Raw genomic sequence first — 20,915 nt, 5'->3', positions numbered from 1 at the left:
AACATCTGTTGTTTCTGTAACGGAATGTACCTAGTTAGTAGTAGCAGGTCACTGTTTTCTCAATGTAATGACCCACTACACTAATTTGGTTCACCTTATCTCAAACTTGTGATATATACGCATCATTTGCAAAATATACACTGGAGCAATACATAAAACCACTATTCAAATCTACAACAAGAGAATAAAAAGAGAGCAAGTAACTGAAACTCTTTTGGTATTTGTATTGTAATATATGGTGTATACCCGGTCAGTATTACATGGTAAATCAATATGGAACACACTATCTCACATTTGAAATATATGAACCTTCCAAACCGTAACTCCATCTTGACCGCACACTGATTTTATTTTTCATTTGAGTTACAGGCAGTTACAGACCAAACACGGAATTAAAGAGGGTCAATAATTACAGAAATATTTGGTACAAATACAATGAATAGAGACGGTATTCAAAATGGCACTAAAAGGAACAAACAAATTCCCATAAAAACTGGTACTTAAATGGTCTTTCTGGTGTAATATATCGTGTAGCGGGTCACAACTATATAGTCTTCTATGAAGACAATTATCCATTACATCTTGTGCGTGCATTCTGTCTCGTACTTATTTATGCTCCAGGCATACATTTAACCCTAATCCTCTCTCTATATAAACACTTCCATATTCATCAAACAAGACCGTGATCTCTTCCTCCTCTTTCTTTTTCCAATTGATATTCATCCATGATCCCTTCAATGTATTTTTACATTGTTTCCATAGAGCTCTTCACTCTCAAACCCCCCTGAAAGGTAACACTTATATTTTAGTGAATTCAAATTTATATTTCTTCTATTTATTTTTCTTTTATATTGATAGAAAAAAGGGAAGTATCGATTGCCCCCGTCTGGGGTAATACTTTGATCAGAAAGGTCCTGTGCTGAGGAAACAAGAAAAAGAAACATTAAATAAGAACGGACTAAAATGCACAGATTATAGTTTTACCTCATAAGTAGAGTATACAGATGTTTTTGGAAAATAAAAGTGATCAAAATCTAAAAAGGGACAAAAAAAATATTCAGAAACAGTTGTTCTTGTAACAGTAATTCTATTTGCAAGTAATGGTTTTTCTTAAGAAAAGTTAAAAAGTTATTAAGGATGTCAAACATGCATGCCTTTTAAAAACAGACATTTATTTTAATCTCAATAAAATATATTGTAATTCATGATATTTGAAAACAATCTTCTGACTTAATTAGAGCATGTACGTCGATGATTTCAAGTTTGTGGGTTTATATACACTCACTTAGCCCAACTATTGTTTTTACAGAACTGCAAATTTAGCTCTCTTTTGGCATGTCTCTGTTTTGGATCAATTAAAATATTAAAGATAGGCAAAGGCTTCTATGGACAAAAGGACCTATTTGTAAAATTAACATATTTTTATTTTCAAAGTTCAAACACTCGATCCGAACCGTTCAACTTGTTCTCCATATTAATATGTGATTGGAGACCAAATTTCACATTTTTCTGAATTTTTTTACTATTTATTAAGAAGGGTACAAAATTCAATGGTCTGAATTTGATATTTTTTGTACCCATCTTAATAAATAGTAAAAAAATTCAGAAAAATGTAAAATTTGGTCTCCAAGCACATATTAATATGGAGAACAAGATGAACGGTTCGGATCGACTGTTTGAACTTTGAAAATAAAAATATGTTCGTTTTACAAATAGGTCCTTATGTCCTTTTGACCAAATTTCACATTTTTCTTAAAGATATGTATATACAAATATGTTTTTTTTTAACTATTAGAATTGTAGCATATTTCATTACAGAAGATGTACCGCAATCAATGTTTACGAAACATATCTTATAGATATGAAGTCGATATAATGCCGACTTAAACATTTTAACATTTTTGACAATACTATATATGTAATGAAATTCAAAAAGCTTAAATTTGCAGGTTCATCTAAATCTTAAAATATAATTGCGCTGAAGTACATGTTTTTTTTTTCAACAACGAGGGCTCCTACGTGGACAGGTTTGGAAATTTCTATATCTGGTCATTAATTAAAGGTAATACAGTGATTATGTCAATCAGATAAATATTACAGTGATACCTTGTTTCCTTTATTTCATCCGGTTGTCCTATGTTTAATTCAATATACTCGTAGGCTTGACAGAGACACATATTAAGAATCATTGAAACACAAAATATGGAAGATGTCCTTGATCAATAGATGAAAAGTATGATGTGCACTATGAGAACATGCTGCATGATAGAACTGTGTAGCAATGCTGGATAAATAATGCTCAAAGATGATTATAGAAAGAGCTTTCATGTTTTATGAGTCAAGCAATAAACTGAGTTTCTTCCTTGACTCGCGAAATACAAATACAAAGCTCTAATTTCATATTCATCTAAGAAGAATGTGGTGTTGCTAATAGAAAACTCTATCTTGTAGTCAACTTCTCCATGAATTATTAGTTCAATTTGTACATTAGTGTGTGCTTTTTCCCAAGAAAATCTTCCATGCATCAATAAGAAATCCAGTGGTTCTTGGTTGCTATGTCTGTCATGTTGTCGGAGAGTAATTTGGAAAATTTACACCAGAATGTATTTTGTTAGTATCAGTTCTTCCTCTTCAGTCCATCTATTTCTCTTGAATGAAAACCAAAGGTAATAGTAAAGGTTTGCATATTAAGGGATTAATATGTGATGAAAGTGAATCATTAATTTGTCAATGAAAGGGAAAATGAGATTACAAAACCGAATAGGAACCAAAGGAGAGGAAGAGTATGTTCTTGTAGAAACTCATTCTAACTGTTGAACCTAGATGGTCTCAAGTTGCCAAATCACTAATTAGCATAACCCAAAGAGAGATAACAAACCACTGGAATATAAAATATGTAAAATGTCTTTGAATAATAGTAGTACTAATGTTAATGTGCACTACAACTAGACTTCCAACCAAAATGATTTTGAAAGGAAAGTTATTGGCAACTTGAAAAGTATAAGTGATACGATTATTATGGAAAACAATTTTGCATATCTAGCAGGTCAAGCAGCAAAAGATAGAGTTCAATTATGTTGCTTGACTCACCAAATAAGAAAATCTGTTTTCCATATTCCTCTAGACATTACTTACAATTGCCTAATAAACATTTCCCCAGAATTATATAAGTTGTTGATGTTTATTTGCAATGCACTTCTGAAATTGACATTTATGCTCCTTTTATTTAAGGACATCTTGCATTCTTTGTATTCTAGTGGATTTTTTGTTTCATTTTGTGTTAGGCTGTTTAGTGATTTGGAAATTTGAGACCATTTGGGTCCTAATTTAGAAATGCGCTTTTTATATGATTAGTGGCCCCAAAGTGGAACAATTAGAACTCATTTCTTGTAATTTTTATGTTTAGGATGGATTAAACAATATATAGCAAGGCTGTGTCTGGTTTCTCTTGACCCAGTTTAGGTTTTATCAGGGCTTGGCAATTCTCAGTGGGCTGAGCTTATGTCTGAGACCAGCTTCTTTTCCCTTATTAGACTGACATGTGGAGGCATTGGGTAGATCAGTATGCAAATATAAGAATCTAAATAGTTCTTTTTTCCAGCATCAAGTTTACAATTACGAGCAGTACATCATGTGGCACTGTCAGGCTGCTGTGATTCAGTATTTACTGTGCCAGTGGCACCGGATTTGCTACAGAAATGGTAGAAAATAGGTGGAGTTTGGCTGGCTAGCATGCTATCGTTAGTATAAGACATCATGTGCTATCACCTCGAAAACTTATCATATATGCTTCAAATGACGAATCCAAACCGTTGAAACCGATTTACCTCACGAGTGGTGTGTTTACATGCAATATTTATAAGTTTTCAAATTCATTATGTACAAAGTCAAGTGGCAAAAATAAATGGAGATTTATAAGTTAATTTTAATGCATTCAATTTTCATCATTTTTTGACCATTTGACTTTGTACTAAATGAATTCGAAAATTTATAAATTTTACATGTAAACGCATCACTCGTGCAGTGAAATTATAATGCAAGGGAGATTGATCTGAGAATTTATGATATTATTATGAGGCAGTGATCTTCTCTTTTGTGAGAAAGCATTAGGTAAGCTACAAGTCTTCTAAATATGGAGGTATCCCAATTTCAACTCAATTAAGCCCTGTATGCAAAATGAGCAATTTTAATGTGTTTCCTTGCTTCAGCAATCCAGCTGCATGCAACTTCACCTCATTTCGCTTGACAGTATTTAAATAAACCTCAACCAAGCTTCAGCCCGGTTATTAGTTCCAGTTGGCTCCAATCCATCAAATTGTATAGCGAATTAAGCACCAAAACTAGGCCATGAAAAAGACAAAAAAAAATTGTCATTTTATTTTCAGGACAGAGCAAGCAACTTATGGTTATGAGATTAGAAATATGTTGTTAGATACCAGTAGTTTTGACCACCCCTACTTGAGATATGAAGTGTTTAGCATTAGCAAGACCAAAGACCAGTCAAAGCTACTAAAGAAGCTAATAAAATGAGAAGTTCAAGACTCACTACCATACTGATAAGGTGTAACAGTACAGGACAAGTGGCAGATGGGTGGTTGATATCATATTGTGCCACAATTGTTTTTAACATGAGGATAGATAAACCGGGTGTTACAAGTTCTTCTTTTGTGCACTTAGTCCATTGATTCCAATCATCTAATGGGTAATTAGTTCATACCCACTTCTTTATTGATTGTATTGGTTGGTTGGTTGGTTGGTTGGTTGACCAACATGTTTAGTCAATTTTGTCAGGTGCTTGGTTATTTTGAAGAACATGTTTAGTTGATGGAGTTGGGTCTGTTGGTGATTGAGACCAACAGATTCACTCAGATTAAGTCTCTGTTTGGTTGATTATCACGGCCAACATACTTATTTGATTGTGAACAACATTCAGAATGTTATTTAGGCTGTAGTAATAATTTGTTGTTCTCTGTAATATATGGATGATTACTATAAATAAATAACGAACTTGATTGTATTAAATTGTTGTCATATTTTTATTTGTTTCATTGTACTTCAATAGTTTGGTTTCTTATACTAAACAACTGTGGACCGGCCAAGGTCTTTTAAGAAGCAAAATGAAAACTGTGAGTTTGCACTAAGATTTTATGAAATGCTAGTGACTGTCGAGTCGCTGAACACTTGAAATAGTAATTCTATCAAGTCCATGGTTCTGATTTCTCTCTCGATGTCAGGTCATTTCAGGCTGTATTTTTTAGTTGATCTCTGAAAATGTCAGGTCATTTCAGCCATTGATGCTGGCGTGCTGCTCAAAGAACTATTTCAGGCTGATTCTGCCTAAACATTGTGAGTGCCTGAGAGGAGGAATCTTGAGGGGTGTTGGTTGGGGACAGCTGGTAGAATAGGCTTGATTGCCATCAATGAGGAGCACATTTTCCGCATTTGGGGTATAATGGATCAGAGCAACCCTGTTATGAACCACATTAAAAAGATTTTATGCACGTCAATCCTTGTCACTGAACTTTTTGGTCAGCACAACTACACAAGCAGAATCAGGATATTCATTTTACAGAAAAACAGATGAAGTACCCAAATGTTATGCCAAATTGGCTTGAAGACATAATCCAAAATTAGCACAAGACAAACCAACATAAAGAATAAGGAAGTGCAGTAAAAGCTCAAAATTATACATCATAGTGCCAATTCCCTCTTGCTTGGATATCAATTAAATCCTTCAGCTCCTGAACATCTGACAGGGTCTTGACAACTTAAAAATCATAGAGCAATAATACCAAAAGGAACTGCCATAGAAATATGTTAAAGCTAGAACAAATTAAGAAAGTAAAATGAGACCCACTGTTGCTTACCTCGTGGTCTACAGAAAACTGTCTCCATAATCCTCATAATTTATGTACACAAACCAGTCTCCATAATCCTCATAATTTGTGTACACACCAGACAGCACGACAATCTCTTATTACAAAAACTTTACATAGAAGATACCATGATGGTACACAAAACATGTTGGCTGGAAACTAATCACATAACTCTTACCTCGTCATAAATGGTCGCCTTGACAAGTTTGACATGGTAACAATGCAGGAGACTGTAATGTGTCAAAGCATTGTTTATTGTATCCTCTCTTTTTTCCTCTTAGAAATTTCATTGTTGCATCCCTTATTGGGTCTCTGACAAGTCAGATTTTAGGGCAATTTGGACATATATTTAGCTTTAATTTTATATATAAAAATAAGCACACTTTTAAGCTAACACATAAAACACATAGCAAAACTGGTAGCACTATCCTACCCAGTACAAAGCAGTGGCAAATCAATTTATCAGCTTGAAGAAGTCTAATGCACAGAAAGCAAGTGAAAGTTATTCCAAAGCTCATTAAGAAACAACAAGTGCTGAAACGTGAAGGGCATTGAATTCAACAAGAATGCCCAATTTCAATATCTTATTAGTTAAGATGCATCTTTATAGTTTCTTTTGGATATTAAGATTTTTAAGGATGGAATCCCATTTCACAAGTTAAAAAAAAAAAAAAAAAAAAAAATCGATTTGATCATGATTGCTTATCTGAGATTCTCTAGTTAAACTATGACCAGAATAAGCCCATACATTTTGATGTATTGCATGTTTGCACTGTCCCAGTGGCATAAAGTGCCCGTACAAAGGCAGAACTTAAAAACCATAATTTCACTAATGCTACAAATTTAACCAAATTTGGAGAAGTAGCATCCAATTGGTATTGGTCTGTTAACGTTTGGTTCATGCATGTACCTGGTATTGTTTAGCAATCTGACCGGTACTGTAGTCAGAGCACTTAAAAAAATAAAATTCACTTGTTCTATGGATCATGATACATGTTCAAATTATGAATCACCTTTTGGGGATGTAATATAAGGCACAACAGAGTAACTAGTGACAAGACATCAGTTTGACCCTTCAAGTTGAATTTGCATGTAAGGCACTTCAAATGGCAAACTGAAATGTTTCTCACGTAACACTACAACAAAAGTGAAAGATAAAATTGCAAGTGCTGCTTAAAGTTAAAATTGATAACTCAGCTAGGTAGCAATCGAGCCTCCTCTATGACAATACATGTCTCTCAATAGAATCTAACTTTGACTATTCTTGAATTGAAAAGGAATCTAAGTTGGACTATTCTTGAATTGTAAAATCCAACAAATATTATTGCATCCAAACAATATCCTCTCAGAAGTCCTGAAGTATTCAGAAACTGTTGTTTATCCAAACTGACAAAATATCCATCCAAACAAAAACAAGAAACTAACTAAAAGTCGAACCGGAGACCACAATTAAGTTTTGCGTCTGAGCTTCTTGCGTAGCTTCTTCAGCTTGTGCTTGTTCATCTTCCTCTTTCTCTTCTTCTTCACGCTATCTGCTCTTATCACAATTTCTTCATCTTTTTCAATCTCCAATCCAACAGCCTCAGAAAAAGGAATCAGATCAACCTTGGAGAAACGAGCAAAGGAAAGACCAAAATTTGGTTCCCTTTCAAACTTCAATGGGAGGGCATGATTCGGGGTAGTAAGAGAGGTCGATTGAGCCCCGATCAACCGATCTTTGCTTGCTCCAAACAGAGAAACCGGATCGAGATGAGATAAGTGTGGAAAAGTCGGGTATACGGTGAAACAATGACTGGACAAAGCAAAAATGGATTCGTTCACGAGATTTGTCGGAAGAGAAGGGTTAGAGCTAGGGTTTGGATCGTGCGAGGGCAATGACGGGGAATGGAGATTGTCGAGAGATGAGAGAGCATGGAGAGGTTGGAGAGAGGAGGTAGCCGCCAAGCATCGCCTTTCGAGTAGCCTAGGTAGGAGAAACGACGCCATCTGGGGTAAGAGTGCGTATCGCGGAGCTGGAGAGGAAGGCTTTTGCAAATCGTGCGAGGGGAGTATCGATCCTCTCAGCTAGAATTAGAATCACCTAAGGTAACAGAATATTTCTTTTTGGATCTAGACCGTCCACTCAGAATCCGCACGACTATTAAAGCATCCCCGTGCGTTCCACCTCGGACCGATTTGGCCGGATTCCGATTGAACGGCAGTGATCTAAACACAAATATTCTGTTACCTCAGAGATATGCTTTGTTCCAATCATCTATCGTCTATCGATATTAAAACAAGGAAAATTGCTGTCATACATTAAAATTTTAAATTAACTATTATTTAAACAAAGCACTTATTTTATTATTTTAATTAAATATTTTATTTTCCTTATATTTCTAATTTTGATTAATCGTTATATTCTATTTAATAGTTTTGCTTTATTTTTAAATGACACATATGTCTGACTTCACCTGCACCATTATGTTTATTCTACATAATTAATGGTCAAGTTTTCTAATTGATCAATTTATGACGGTAAATGATTTATTTCTTTACTTGAGACTTATAATATTTAAATATATACTTGTGTGTGCATCACAAGTAAGAAAATGAATTATTTGTTTCCAATACTGACTAATTAGAAGACTAAATATTTTTTTAAATATATAATATATTTATTGTAATAAAAAGTAAAATTGGTACTTATTATTAAAATGATTTGAATAGAATAGTCTACAAATTAGATATATTTGTGAGTTTTTTTTAATTTAGAAGGGTAAATATGATATTATGTATTTTATAGGAGAAATTCGTAATTTTGAGCCAAAATTAGGGGACTAAATCGAAGAGATTATGCAGTTGAGCGACCTTCCGTGAATTAATTTACTCCCCTCTTGCCTCATTATTTTGATAGAGAAGAGAAAGAAAACCCTCTTATCTCTCTCTATCCGCCCTCTTCGACTGGTCATCTACCACCGCGTTGCCATGAACCAATTCGCAATGGTACGCCCTTCTTTCTCTCTCTTCTTATTTAATTAGAATTTTTCAGATTATGGTGCTTCTTAAAATTACTGCCGCGCTACGCTGATTTGTAACCAGATCAATGAGAATTTTATGATGCTTCTTGCATATTAATTTGCTTGGGTTAGAATAACAATTAAAAACTGATTTGTGTGTAAAAGTGCAAAATTCATTACTCAAAATAGGGGCCATAAGTGTCCTTTTAGTCGTTGTATATATAGTTACAGCTTCTCTTTGGACGTAATTACAGCATTATTTTTTATCAAGCTATTGATACCTTCTGACCGTTTTTATAGCCCCTTTTCGCCGAAAAAAAAAAAGAAGTTTATAGACCTTTTAATTAAACAAATAATTATCATGATTTTGAAAGATTTAGTTATTGATTTCTTATAGGTGGAGGAGTTGGCTTCTCTTGTGAAAGATAATTTGTATAGCAAGCATCTAATTCTTTCCACAGAGGAAGCTTTAGTTGCTTTTCTACAACAGGATACAAGGTATACAAATAAGTGAAAATAAATATGTGGAGGAGATCTATTAATGGTCTAAAATTGATTATGCATTTCAGTACCATTTTGTTTGATACTGGCATGAGTATGTGTACTCACTGAAATCTTAGTTGTTACAAGTTGGCACAGTTGTTTCCAATTTAATTTTTTTGCTTTTCTTTTCTTTTCTTTTCTTTGTGCTCTTTTTATGTTTAATTGGTCGATTGATGTAACTGAGAGCTGATCGGATTTCACATTTGTCAACAAAATTCAACGAGAACTATACTGTTCCAGTTCAGTTTGGTGTACCAACAATAATTGTCAAGGTATTTGGTAAACCATAGCCATGTGAAAAGAAACCCTAATCTGATCTGAATAATGTCTTTTTTTCCTGTATATCCAGTATCCAAATATTTTATTATTATCTTAGTCCTTCTTTTATATAACATGGTTAAATAAAATGCAGTACTGATGGTAGTTTAGAGCTTCAGCCAGTGGGGTCCTACCATCGCCTACTACTACACCGGCTTGCTGAAATATATGGGTATCTTTCCTCTTTCAATTTTTGTTTTGTATGTCGTACTTGAGGTAATTGTTCTTTGTGTGTGTTGGGGGGGGGGGGGGGATACTTATGCTGTTTTTTGGAACAGTTTGACCTATGAGTCTCTGTTGATGATGTCAATCAAAAGGGATTTACTTCTTTATTCTTTAAGTAGGAAAAAAAAATGCATTCAAACTTGATCAATGGGGGAAAGGAACCCTCAAGTCAAGGTTATTTTTCTAACCCGATCAGCATCTGAGATAGTTTCTTACTAGATGATGCACTGCTTTTTTTGTTATACAAAGGAAGAATATACTTTAGCCATTATCTCAAAACAAGTTGGTATATGTGTTTGTTCTTTAGAACAGTGTTATGATTTTCTGTTTTTCCCTTTGTAAAATTGTAGTTTTGTGCATGAATCTGTTGGGGAAGGAGAAGATCGTCACTTGGTGCTTGAGAGATGTCCTGAAACAGCCATGTATGTTGTATTACACTCTTAAATATAATTTTGTTGTACCTGTTAGTTCCAGTAGTATGCATTGGAGTTTGGACTTCTGTATGGAACCCCACCAGGGTGGAGCTACACAGTGGCAGAGGGAGGCACACAACCCAAATAATTAAAAGTTCACAACAGGAATCAGCAAATTAGTGAACTAGCTTATTCTAGTGTGGATCTGTTCAGACCAGTAAGTACCTGTACTGGAGCTTAAGTGATATAGATTTTAAAGTTGGGTGGGGATCCCATGATAACAACTTATCTTGACAATGCTTTCTCAAACCATGTCAAAAAATTAAAAAAAAAAATAGAAAACAATTATGGACATGTTGTTTTCCTTATAGATTGGTTGTGTATCAATTTCATGCAATTTATATATCATTTGATGTTCTATCAAATACCGTTAAATATGGATTGTTTCAAATTTCATGTCATTTGATGAATGCTGAAACTTGCATACAATTTTGTCATTTTTCATATATATGATATCTATAAAGTATAGATTATATTTTACTAGTTGGATTCAAAACAATAAGCTATTTTTTAGCGTTGCCAATGGATTCCCCCGTATGTTATATTTTACTAGTATGATATACTTCAGTATGATTGTTTAGTTTTAACAGCTTGAAGTATATCATACTGAAATGGTGAAATTATTATGCTAATTGCAGTGTTCCTTTCTGTTACTGAAATACAAAATAATTTTGTGTGTTAATAATATTTGCAATTGCCCCTATTTGTCATAATTTTTTTTTGTGAAAATTATTATATTTATGTGTTTATTTGCTTCCTTATTTGTTTTTTTCAGTCCATCAGTGCTTGTAAGTGACATATTGTGGGATCATGCTGAGAGCTACACTTCCACCTCGTCGCAGCATATATTAAAGAGAGAAAATCCGGATACCTTAGGTATGTCATTTGTTTTTTGTTTGTAGTGAATATTTTATTTTCTGATCTATGTATGTATTGATAACATTTCAAATCTACTATTTCAGCCTCTCAACTGAAGCATTCAATGTCACTCATTCCAGCACCAATGCCGCCACCTCTGGAGGAAAGGCAGGCTGCTTACCTGGCTGCCCGAAACCGCATCTTTGGCCCGAGCAATACTGAGGAAGGGCGCTCCACTAGCCCAAAATTGAGAAAAGATCCTGCAGTGGCTCGTCGCATGATTGCACATGCACTTGGACGCAAACTGGAACCCACATCAGTTCCTGATATATGTGGCAGTGAACCAAACAGTGGAAGGCGAAATGATAGCACACAAAATAATGGAGAAAAAAGAGGCAACAACCCAAGGGCTTTAAGTGCTGAAAGTTTGAAGAAGGAACAAGTTGGGGCAGCTAAGAGAATGTTTGCAAATGCATTGGGCCGAACTTCATTTACAGAAAAATGAATGGCAGAGTGAAGAAATTATATTGACGGGTGGGGCCAATCAAAAGGGTGAACCAGTGTTGAAATGGTACGGAGTACTTGGTTTATCTTCATTGAAGGATTGCTATGAGTTCCATGTGCATGTGCTGGGAGTTCCACTGGCTAGAGGATCCAGTTGTCAGTGAGACAGTATTGTCCCATTTCTTTGCAACAGTATTCGTTCAAATTGTAGATTTGTTGCTGTTCCGAAAAGCCACTTCAGTGCTGGGAATGCATCTCTGTTGTGTTATTATTGTTATATTTTGTTTTTAACTGAAGCAAAGAGAATTAGCACTTGTATGATTCCTTATATGAATTCATGTAGTCAGTATCTGAGCTCTACTGTTCACAAGCTCTCAATTTATTTTTCAACGAGGCAAAGCGATTTGTACTGGCGCTCAAGCTTATTTGTATTCTGTTCCTTTTATGTTTAATATTTGCTTTTCCATTTTTTCCAATTTGTTCACTGTAACGAACTTGTGAAGATTTATTTTAGGACTATGAATTGTAAGGAATAAATGTCAATTTTACTATTCTAGCTATTTTAAATAGTTATTTTAAGATTGCAACTAAATATATCCTTTAAGAATAAGCTATTGTAATAAAACAAACAAGTTGAATTCATTATTTTAGCTATTTAAATTCAACCAAACACAACAAACATAATAAATAGTTATTTTAAGATTGCAACTAAATATATCCTTTAAGAATAAGCTATTGTAATAAAACAAACAAGTTGAATTCACTATTTTAGCTATTTAAATTCAACCAAACACAACAAACATAAAATAAATTATTCCGAATAGTCTAATATCAAATATATTCTATTCAAGAGCGGGCTCCTCTCCAGCAAATGCATTATTCTAGCTGTCTGGTGAGATACGAACGAGAGGAATACAATGTCCTTTGGTTGGTTTTTTGTTTGCACCCTTCGATTGTGAATTAACTGTTTTATACGAGCTGCCTGCACGTATCCCAGTTGTATTTTGATCATCTACTAACCGTGAAAAAATAAATAATAAAAATACAAAAGATAATTTGTACAGAAGTTACCAAAGATATGATATATGGCTGTCTGGTGAGATGCTGCGATGAGTCTGTACAGAGGTGGATGCAGTGTATATGAATGGGATCAATTGATCTATTTTTTTTTATTTTTTTTTAATTGTATTACGTATAATTTTTTATGTAATTTATAGTTGTTAGTTCTAACAATAATATTTTTTTGTCTATTTGACTTATTTGCAAAACATATAATTATTGACTTTTATATTTTTTTTTTCTATTTTAGAGTTATGCAGGTTCAAGCAAATTGAAATTGCAATATGAATGCCAAGCACTGTGTAGCACAGTGGCTGAGGCATATGCCCCCATGTGGGGATTCTTAGGTTTGATTCTGGCTAGCAGGATTTAGAGAGTGTGTGTGCCTACGGGCTAATGTCAAAAAAAAAAAAAAAAATTTGCAATATGGATTGATTGAACTGAAGAAATCATGAAGACATTTATCAAGAATTTAATTTGTAATATTTTAAACTTGGTAAAGTGTGTTTGATGTTGTTTCAACATGATACAAACGTTGGTAACGTTTGTAAAACGTTATAACGATTTAACCTATAAGAAAACTAAGAAATAGTTTGATCAAATACAAAGGAATAGAAAACGTTACCATACGGTTTAAAATGTTGTAACGTTTTAATTAAATTTTCAAACCTCAGAATTCTTGTTTTTTATCAAGTTTCCACAGAGTGAAATCGTTGGTAACGTTTTGATCAATCTCACAGAAAAAAAAAAAACCTAAATTCAAATTTTGAACTAAAATGTTGTAACGTTGGTAACGTTTTAAGTCAAATTACTCTTTCTGGAGCTGTTTCTATAAATAGAGCTTTGGGCCTCCATTCCAAGATCTCCCAGCTGACCCTAACTTTTAAAAATACTGTTTTTCTGTGAGCTTGGTTCCTCCATTGTTGATTGAGCTCAAAACTTCAATATCTCTCAAACATTCTCAAACCCACTTCACTAATCTTGAGTTAGGTTAGAATGAGATCTTGAGTGTTCTTCTTGAGAATCTAAACTTTGAGACTTCGTTCTCTCTTTGAGTTGGCCGTGTGACTTTCCGTTGGTTTGTAAGGACTCACCGGTTCACAAGTTGTAAACATTTCTCGTTGGGTATAGAAAGGCGCACCTAGAAGAGGTTGTGACGTCCCGGAGAAATAGGCATTTATTTTGCCGAACTCTGTTATCATCATGCGTGTCAAATTTCTCTAAACCCATCTATTTAGTTTTTAATCGCAATTATTTTTTAATTTTAAGCGATAGCGGTGCATTTAGTATAACAATATCTCACCAGACAGTCATATATCAATTGATTCTTATTTTTAGTATGAAATTTTTATATAATTAATTTTATTATATGTTTGACTCTTATAGTTTAAAATTCTGACTTAGCTCGTGAGTCTCTGTGGATGTCTCATGATCATGGAATTCGCATCCTCTGAGATAACTTAGCATGAAATTTGAAATAAGCCATTTCCTATTAGCAAACTCCCCTACATCCAGAGGCGGAGCCAGCATGGACTAAGGGTATTAGGCAATGCCTGCCCACCCCTGGATCTAAAAATTATCTATAATTCTATATAAAAATTAGGTTATTGCCTACTCCTATTTCGGTCCATTACCTACCCATGCCGTGATTCTCTTCTAGTTGTGGTTTGATTCGGTTTTTTTGTGTCAATTTTGAATTTAAAAAAGAGGAGTTTTGTTGATTAGAAAGAATGTAAATGGAGGCTCTTTGGAGAAGAAAGATAATTGCATACTTCTTTCTGAATAAACTTGGTGTATTGGTTAGGGTTCAAATACCTCTATTTTTTGTACCTCCATCATGCCTCCATTTTTTAAAATTTTAATAACTCAAAATTTTAAATCTTAAAATTCAAATAAAACAGTTGGATATGAACTACATCATTTTATCTATGCACGTGTAAAAGATTATGGCATTTCAACTTTTTTTTTGGTTGTCGTCTTGAACTTGTAAAAATGTATACTAATGTGGATAATTTGTAGACATTGATTTTTTAACTTATTGATTCACATAAAAGCAAAAGCAAAATGTGATAATTTTTTATGGGCACATAGAGAAAATAACATAGATCACATCTAACAGCTTTATTTTGACGCTTAACTTTTAAACTTTGAGTTATTTTTTTTTTTAAATGGAGACATGATGGAGACACAAAAAAATGGAGGCATTTGAACTCTCATCTTGGTTCATTAAGTATAAAAATAGAAATAATTATCGGTTCACAAAGAATCAGGAGCATATGAAAATTATTTGAGCCTTAACATTCAATTCAGACCATTATACCTTGCTATTTGACGATTTTAACATACAATAAATCCATTTATTTTTAAACTATCACAAAAAATATCTTAATCACAAAGTATAGTAAAATATAATAATTTTTAACATGACTTTTTTTACCAAACTATTTAGAAACAAAAAAAAAATCATTTTCGAAAAAAGGTGCTTTGACAATTTTATTTTTTATTTAAAAAATAAATAATAAAATAAAAATTAATAACTATTTTTTAATAATTTATTTTTTATCTGCATTTAAAATTTGCACCTTATAAATTTGGTCCGTGCAAGAATAGTTGAGATATCTCGGGGATGCTCATTCTGGCCCATGAGCCCAGTTAAATTAGGCTTTGTGTGTATGAAATAGAAACTGAAACTCTCTCAGAGAATTAAAACACAAACAAAAATAACGATATAAATAGGAGCTAGGGTTTAGAAGCTGCTGCGCATACGCCTCCATTTTCATCTCCCTTTCTCTTACCTTGCTTTCTCGCCTCTCTGTGCAACAATGGCGGCGGCTGTGGCGGAGCAACAGGAGGTCAAGCTCTTCAACCGTTGGTCCTTCGAGGATGTTCAGGTCTCTCTTCTCTCTTCAATTTTTTTGTTTATTCAGTAAAATATGTTTTAATTATCTTTATTTTCGCTATATTGGATACAGTACAGTATTTTTTTTTTTGTGATTGATCCTAGTAGGAGTATATTTCTTATTTCGTATTCGGATCTGGTTACTGGATGTGAAAATCCAATAAAATGTATATGGTTTTTTTTTTATATTTTTTCGCAATTTTCCAACACGATCGGCTAAGCAGAGCTAGTTCAGTCTCGTGTTATTCAATGTTCTGATGAAATTTCTTCAAATTTAGGGGAAAAGCTGAGTAGTAACGCTTTGGTTGTGTCAAAAGACTTAAAAAATGATGAATTAATGCTGTTCCCATTAACAAAGTGTCTCATGATTATTTTCATTTCCAGGTGGGTGATATATCGCTCAGTGATTACTTGGCTGTGACGGCAACAAAGCACGCTACATATCTCCCACACACGGCTGGGAGGTACTCGGTGAAGCGCTTCCGCAAGGCGCAGTGCCCAATTGTGGAGAGGCTAACCAATTCCCTTATGATGCACGGCCGCAACAACGGCAAGAAGCTCATGGCTGTCAGAATTGTGAAGCATACCATGGATATCATCCACCTCTTGACTGACCTGAACCCACTCCAAGTCATAGTCGATGCCATCATCAACAGGTATCTCTTCTCTTTATGCAAAATTTGAAAATTTTGTCGGTTACCCTCCACTGGGAAAGTTTGTCTATTATCTTGGTAAATACTCCTCTACTCCATTGGGTGAATTAGTGTATTGTCTGAAATTCAACTTATGAGAGAGCGTACTTAATTGGTAAATACTACTCCATTGAGTGGATTAGTCTATTATCTGAAATTCAACTTATGAGAGAGTGTACTTAATTGGTAAAGCTCTGTTTTTTCAAAGAAGAAAGGTTGTTCTGATGACGTTATAGTTCAGAGATTTTGAGGGTTCTGTGAAACCAAAACCAACTCTTTTTATTATTTTTTTGAAAGACCTGAACATTGAATCTTGAAAAAACCTTGACTATAGATCTGTTGTGTAGTTTTAAGTGTGATTGCATTTTTGGTTCTAGTTACTTACTGATCTGTGTACCAATATCCTGCATCCTTTGTTCCTTGTCATAATTTGTAATTTACCTATTGATTAATACCAGGTATTTACAAGCTATGCAATTAGCATGAAACGCTAGTTGAGCACTCTAAAATTTAATGCTTTTGCAAATTCAATAGAAGTGTGATGTTGTATCTGCAAAAGCTGAAATATCATGTTAAAAAATCTCGATGCAGAATTTGTAACATCAAAAGTTTTTTAGAGGATGGGATTCTAACACACTTAATCTTGTTGCTATATTATTTGTAGTGGGCCCCGTGAGGATGCTACTAGGATTGGTTCCGCTGGTGTGGTTAGGAGGCAAGCTGTTGATATTTCTCCATTGAGGCGTGTAAACCAGGCTATTTACCTTATTACCACAGGTGCAAGGGAGAGTGCCTTCAGAAATATAAAGACCATCGCTGAGTGCCTCGCTGATGAACTCATCAATGCAGCCAAAGGTTCATCCAATAGGTTGGTTTCACTTTTCAATGATTTTTTATCCTTTGTTATTTGTTGAGCCTCCTTGTATTATGCATGACCATTGAACTGTTACTACTAACAATGGTTTCAAAACAAATTACCTCTGTGAAGACTTGTACATGATACTAGCATAGTGAAGATTCTTGTGTTTTTTTATAATTTAATTTCACTAAATATAACAAAGGGGCCTTCACTCGAGTGAGATCTCCCAATCTTTTTTTTATGCATTCACGACATTACCTTTTTATTCTTGTGAAAAACAATTTAGTACCTCATTAAACAGACATTGTTCTAAAGAAGCAAGAGAAAGTACTATTTTCTGATAGCTTATTGACATGTAATTATTTATTGACAGCTATGCAATCAAGAAGAAGGATGAGATTGAGCGTGTTGCCAAGGCCAACCGTTGAGTGTGCCTCCCTTTTGAATACAGTTTCAAAATAGGTTTTTGAAAACGCTCTTAGATGTTATGTAATTTTCCGGATTGCTGTTTTTTATTTTATGTTTGTTATGTTACATATTGCAGAATCAGGATATTTAGGTGTTGTACTTTTGCCAAGATAGAAACTAAATCCTGTAATATGTTTTATATTGTGCTTTGATTAAGGTTCACATTTAAATATGCTATGCTGCTCTGATTAGTTCTCTTGGGAATAAACTATTGCTGCTCTGATTAGTGATGTGGTCTCCAAATCCGGGGTACAAACTGTGGCACCAATATAGTCAAATTAGGTAATAGTGGCTATAATCAATTGCTAAAATTATATACTTGGGCTCTATTAGAGCAAAATTAGATGGTAATATAGGTTGAAACCCTTCAACCTCTCAATGTTGATCCCTCACAAGAACTGCTGTCACATTGTTGCCATCATTTTGTTGGCACAGCAGACACGATTCAAGTTCTGGACCTCTGGAGTACAAATCAATGAAGTGACACTATGATGTTTAAATGAATTCGTCATGGGTCCTGTGGACCAAATTGTGAACCACATTCGATTCGGTATACAAACGTCACGTTGGCACACAAATTTTCCAGGAATTGAATCTAAATATTGATTTCACTTCGGTACAGTGCGTGTTTCTGATAGCATTTTTTTTCAGTTATTATTTTCAACCTACATTAAAAGATCTTTCTTTCTTATATTTGGATCATCCAATCTAAAAATTAATGTACTAGATTGGTTTCATAATGTTATAGATAATACATACTGTATAACATCATCGGATCGATAAAGATGTATTTGTTCTAGATCAGATAATCAGAATAAATAAAAGGATCAGGGACACTAATAGCATATACAAAATCGTTTCTGATAATGGCAATCATCAATTGCGTAAAGCAATTCATGTTTATTTCTATTTACTAATCACAATCATCGATAGTATCTTATTTTCATAAATCTTTGTACCTCAGGAGTTCAATCATCATAATGGAAATTATAAATTGAAATTCGTAGTTTGGTTTGGTATCATTTTATGCTTCTTTTGATAATATTTACGAGTGGCCAAAGCGTTGTCCCAAAGAGAATTTAAAGTTTCAGAATTCATGGGATAAAGTTATTTAAATAATTTGGAATCGAACGCTACAAGATAACTGGCTAAGTAATTAGTTCTTTCCTTTATCAAAAAATTACAAGTTCTTTCCAATTTTGAAAATTTGAACCATAAGGTCCTGATTGTGTCCATAGTATATTATGAATTATTGATTCTTAGATATCATCTTGTGTAAGTCCAGATATTGAAAGTAAAACCAGTTAGTTAATTGAAACATACTCTATTCGATTTGATTGATCTTCTCCTTTACCACAATATGGCATAATAGAACTTTTATGATTCAAATGGATATGCGCTTGATGACTCATCTGCAATTTTTTGCAATAGGGAAGGGCTGAAGAGATCCCGCTTTCCATTCGTTTAATTTGGGAAAGATGGATGTGGTTGATCCTTAGAATACAGCACCAGGTGCAGGGAAAGGGCTAGTGGACTAGTGGTTGAAGTGCCGGTTGTGACTTACAGGTGGGGCTGGGATTGTGGTGCTGGTGCCCGGAGTACAGCACGAAGTGCAGTGGCAGGGTTTGTGCCTGAGGTTGAAGTGGCAGGGATGACTGATGGGTGGGACCGGAAGGAAGCAAAGTGCCCTGAGAAGAGGTTGGAGTCACAGGTGCAGGGGTTGATCAGTGGCAGGTGGAATAGCTGATGGTGATGGGTGGGGTCAGGAGCGAGCTAGGTGTGGGACTGGGTTGCTCCTCTGAGATGAGGACCATGAGGTTGGAGTTGAAGCCATGGGGACAATGGTTGCAGCAGAATGGGTCGCTGACAGGTGGGGTTGAGAACAACCCAAGTATGGTGCTGGTGGCTGGGAGGGATATGCTACCAATTGCTGAAAGAACAGTACCTGTACTAGACCATCTACATTCTACAGAGGTACTGGTGCAGGTGCTGGTGCTCGGCAGATTTGCTGTGGCGCACAAGGTAGCGGCATCAACTGTGTTGTAGGTCAGACAATTGAGATAGCTAGAAGAATAAGTGTTATGTAATTTTATTTTATGAGAGAAACTACTAGTATTTTCTATTTTTTTTCCTTTTTATTTTCATTATTTCATTATGAACGAACAAGCCCTACATAAAACGGGATAGACAGGAAATTTTCCAACAATACCTAAATGATCATTTTCAATGATCGCATATTAAGTTTGTTATGTTCCCCTTTTCTTATTGTCCTGGGATAATTTATCACCATTTGAGGAATAGATTTGGGTCCACAGTTGCCGAGGAATAGCCTTTTCAATTTTTTATGCAACAAGTGTACTTCAGCCTTTTCCACAAATGTAGCTTTGGGAATTCTTAACGGTGTTAATTACCTCTATTTCATTTTAACAGGGGTGACTACCGACTAGCAAGTGAATTCTACTAAATTTCCTGTGATTTTTCATTATTTAATTAATTATTACAAAAATGTGCACAACACAATGACATAGGCATTCTATATTTCGACTCTACCCAATTTTTATAAATACCCAAAAATAAAATAAAATTACGAAATCTACTCAATTTTTGACAAAATCTCGAAAAATACCCAATCCGCTTACTAAACAACCGGATTTTCAATTTCTTTCCGGTAACCCAATTCCCGGAAATGAAAAAAATGTTTGGTTATTCAATAACCAGAAATATGAAGAGTGTCCGGTTATCCAATAACCGGTTTTGAAATTGAGATTGTATTGACACGTGGTTCGTTTTGGCTAAAAAAATCACAGCATGCAAAAGCAGGAATTCGCATCCTCTAAGATATGTATGCCATCTTCTGATTTTTTTATATCATATATAATGTATCATTCTGTGTTGCATAAACTTCTACATTAATTGTTACTTATCATACTTTTATAATAGTGACCAAGATATTCAGATAAATGTTTGTATGCTTGAAAGTTTATATTATATTTTATAAGTGGATTACAAGTACATTATTGTACTACATAATTAATATATCTTTTACATCTTCACATCAAATAGCAAATGTTTATTAACTTTTAAATATTTTTTTCCTATATAATTTTTACACAAAACAAACTTGTGTCAAAAAAATTCGAAT

General features: G+C 34.2%; 2 protein-coding genes and 1 long non-coding RNA gene across 4 annotated transcripts in view; 2 read left to right on the top strand and 1 right to left on the bottom strand.

The window, feature by feature from the left end:
* Positions 1 to 17,945, top strand: part of LOC144564056 (small ribosomal subunit protein uS7) — a 76,574-nt gene extending 58,629 nt beyond the window's left edge. Inside the window, exons 2-5 of the mRNA XM_078313557.1 lie at positions 15,648 to 15,746; positions 16,139 to 16,410; positions 17,111 to 17,314; positions 17,679 to 17,945. Of these exons, the coding sequence (XP_078169683.1) occupies positions 15,678 to 15,746; positions 16,139 to 16,410; positions 17,111 to 17,314; positions 17,679 to 17,733 (600 nt within the window). The 5' untranslated portion in view covers positions 15,648 to 15,677 and the 3' untranslated portion in view covers positions 17,734 to 17,945. The remainder of the gene's footprint in view (positions 1 to 15,647; positions 15,747 to 16,138; positions 16,411 to 17,110; positions 17,315 to 17,678) is intronic.
* LOC144564126 (uncharacterized) lies at positions 6,970 to 8,535 on the bottom strand. The gene is made up of 2 exons (XR_013514559.1): positions 7,130 to 8,535; positions 6,970 to 7,095 (listed from the first exon to the last, which is right to left on the bottom strand). It is a non-coding gene; the product is annotated as an uncharacterized LOC144564126 (long non-coding RNA).
* On the top strand, positions 8,704 to 12,245 carry LOC144564125 (uncharacterized). 2 transcript variants are annotated; one of them, XM_078313645.1, is made up of 6 exons: positions 8,704 to 8,861; positions 9,273 to 9,373; positions 9,831 to 9,908; positions 10,312 to 10,383; positions 11,210 to 11,310; positions 11,397 to 12,245. In XM_078313645.1, exons 1-6 carry the CDS (start codon positions 8,844 to 8,846, stop codon positions 11,795 to 11,797), a joined length of 771 nt encoding a protein of 256 aa, XP_078169771.1. In that variant the 5' UTR covers positions 8,704 to 8,843; the 3' UTR covers positions 11,798 to 12,245. The 2 variants fall into 2 exon arrangements, with proteins under 2 accessions (XP_078169771.1, XP_078169772.1); XM_078313646.1 differs by lacking the exon at positions 10,312 to 10,383.
* Positions 17,946 to 20,915: the final 2,970 nt, after the last annotated feature.

Source organism: Carex rostrata, chromosome 13 (assembly GCF_964058835.1).
Source record: "Carex rostrata chromosome 13, lpCarRost1.2, whole genome shotgun sequence".
NCBI classification, from domain to species: domain Eukaryota; kingdom Viridiplantae; phylum Streptophyta; class Magnoliopsida; order Poales; family Cyperaceae; genus Carex; species Carex rostrata.
The sequence above is the reverse complement of the archived record's forward strand: the minus strand, read 5'-3'. Positions and strand labels throughout refer to the sequence as shown.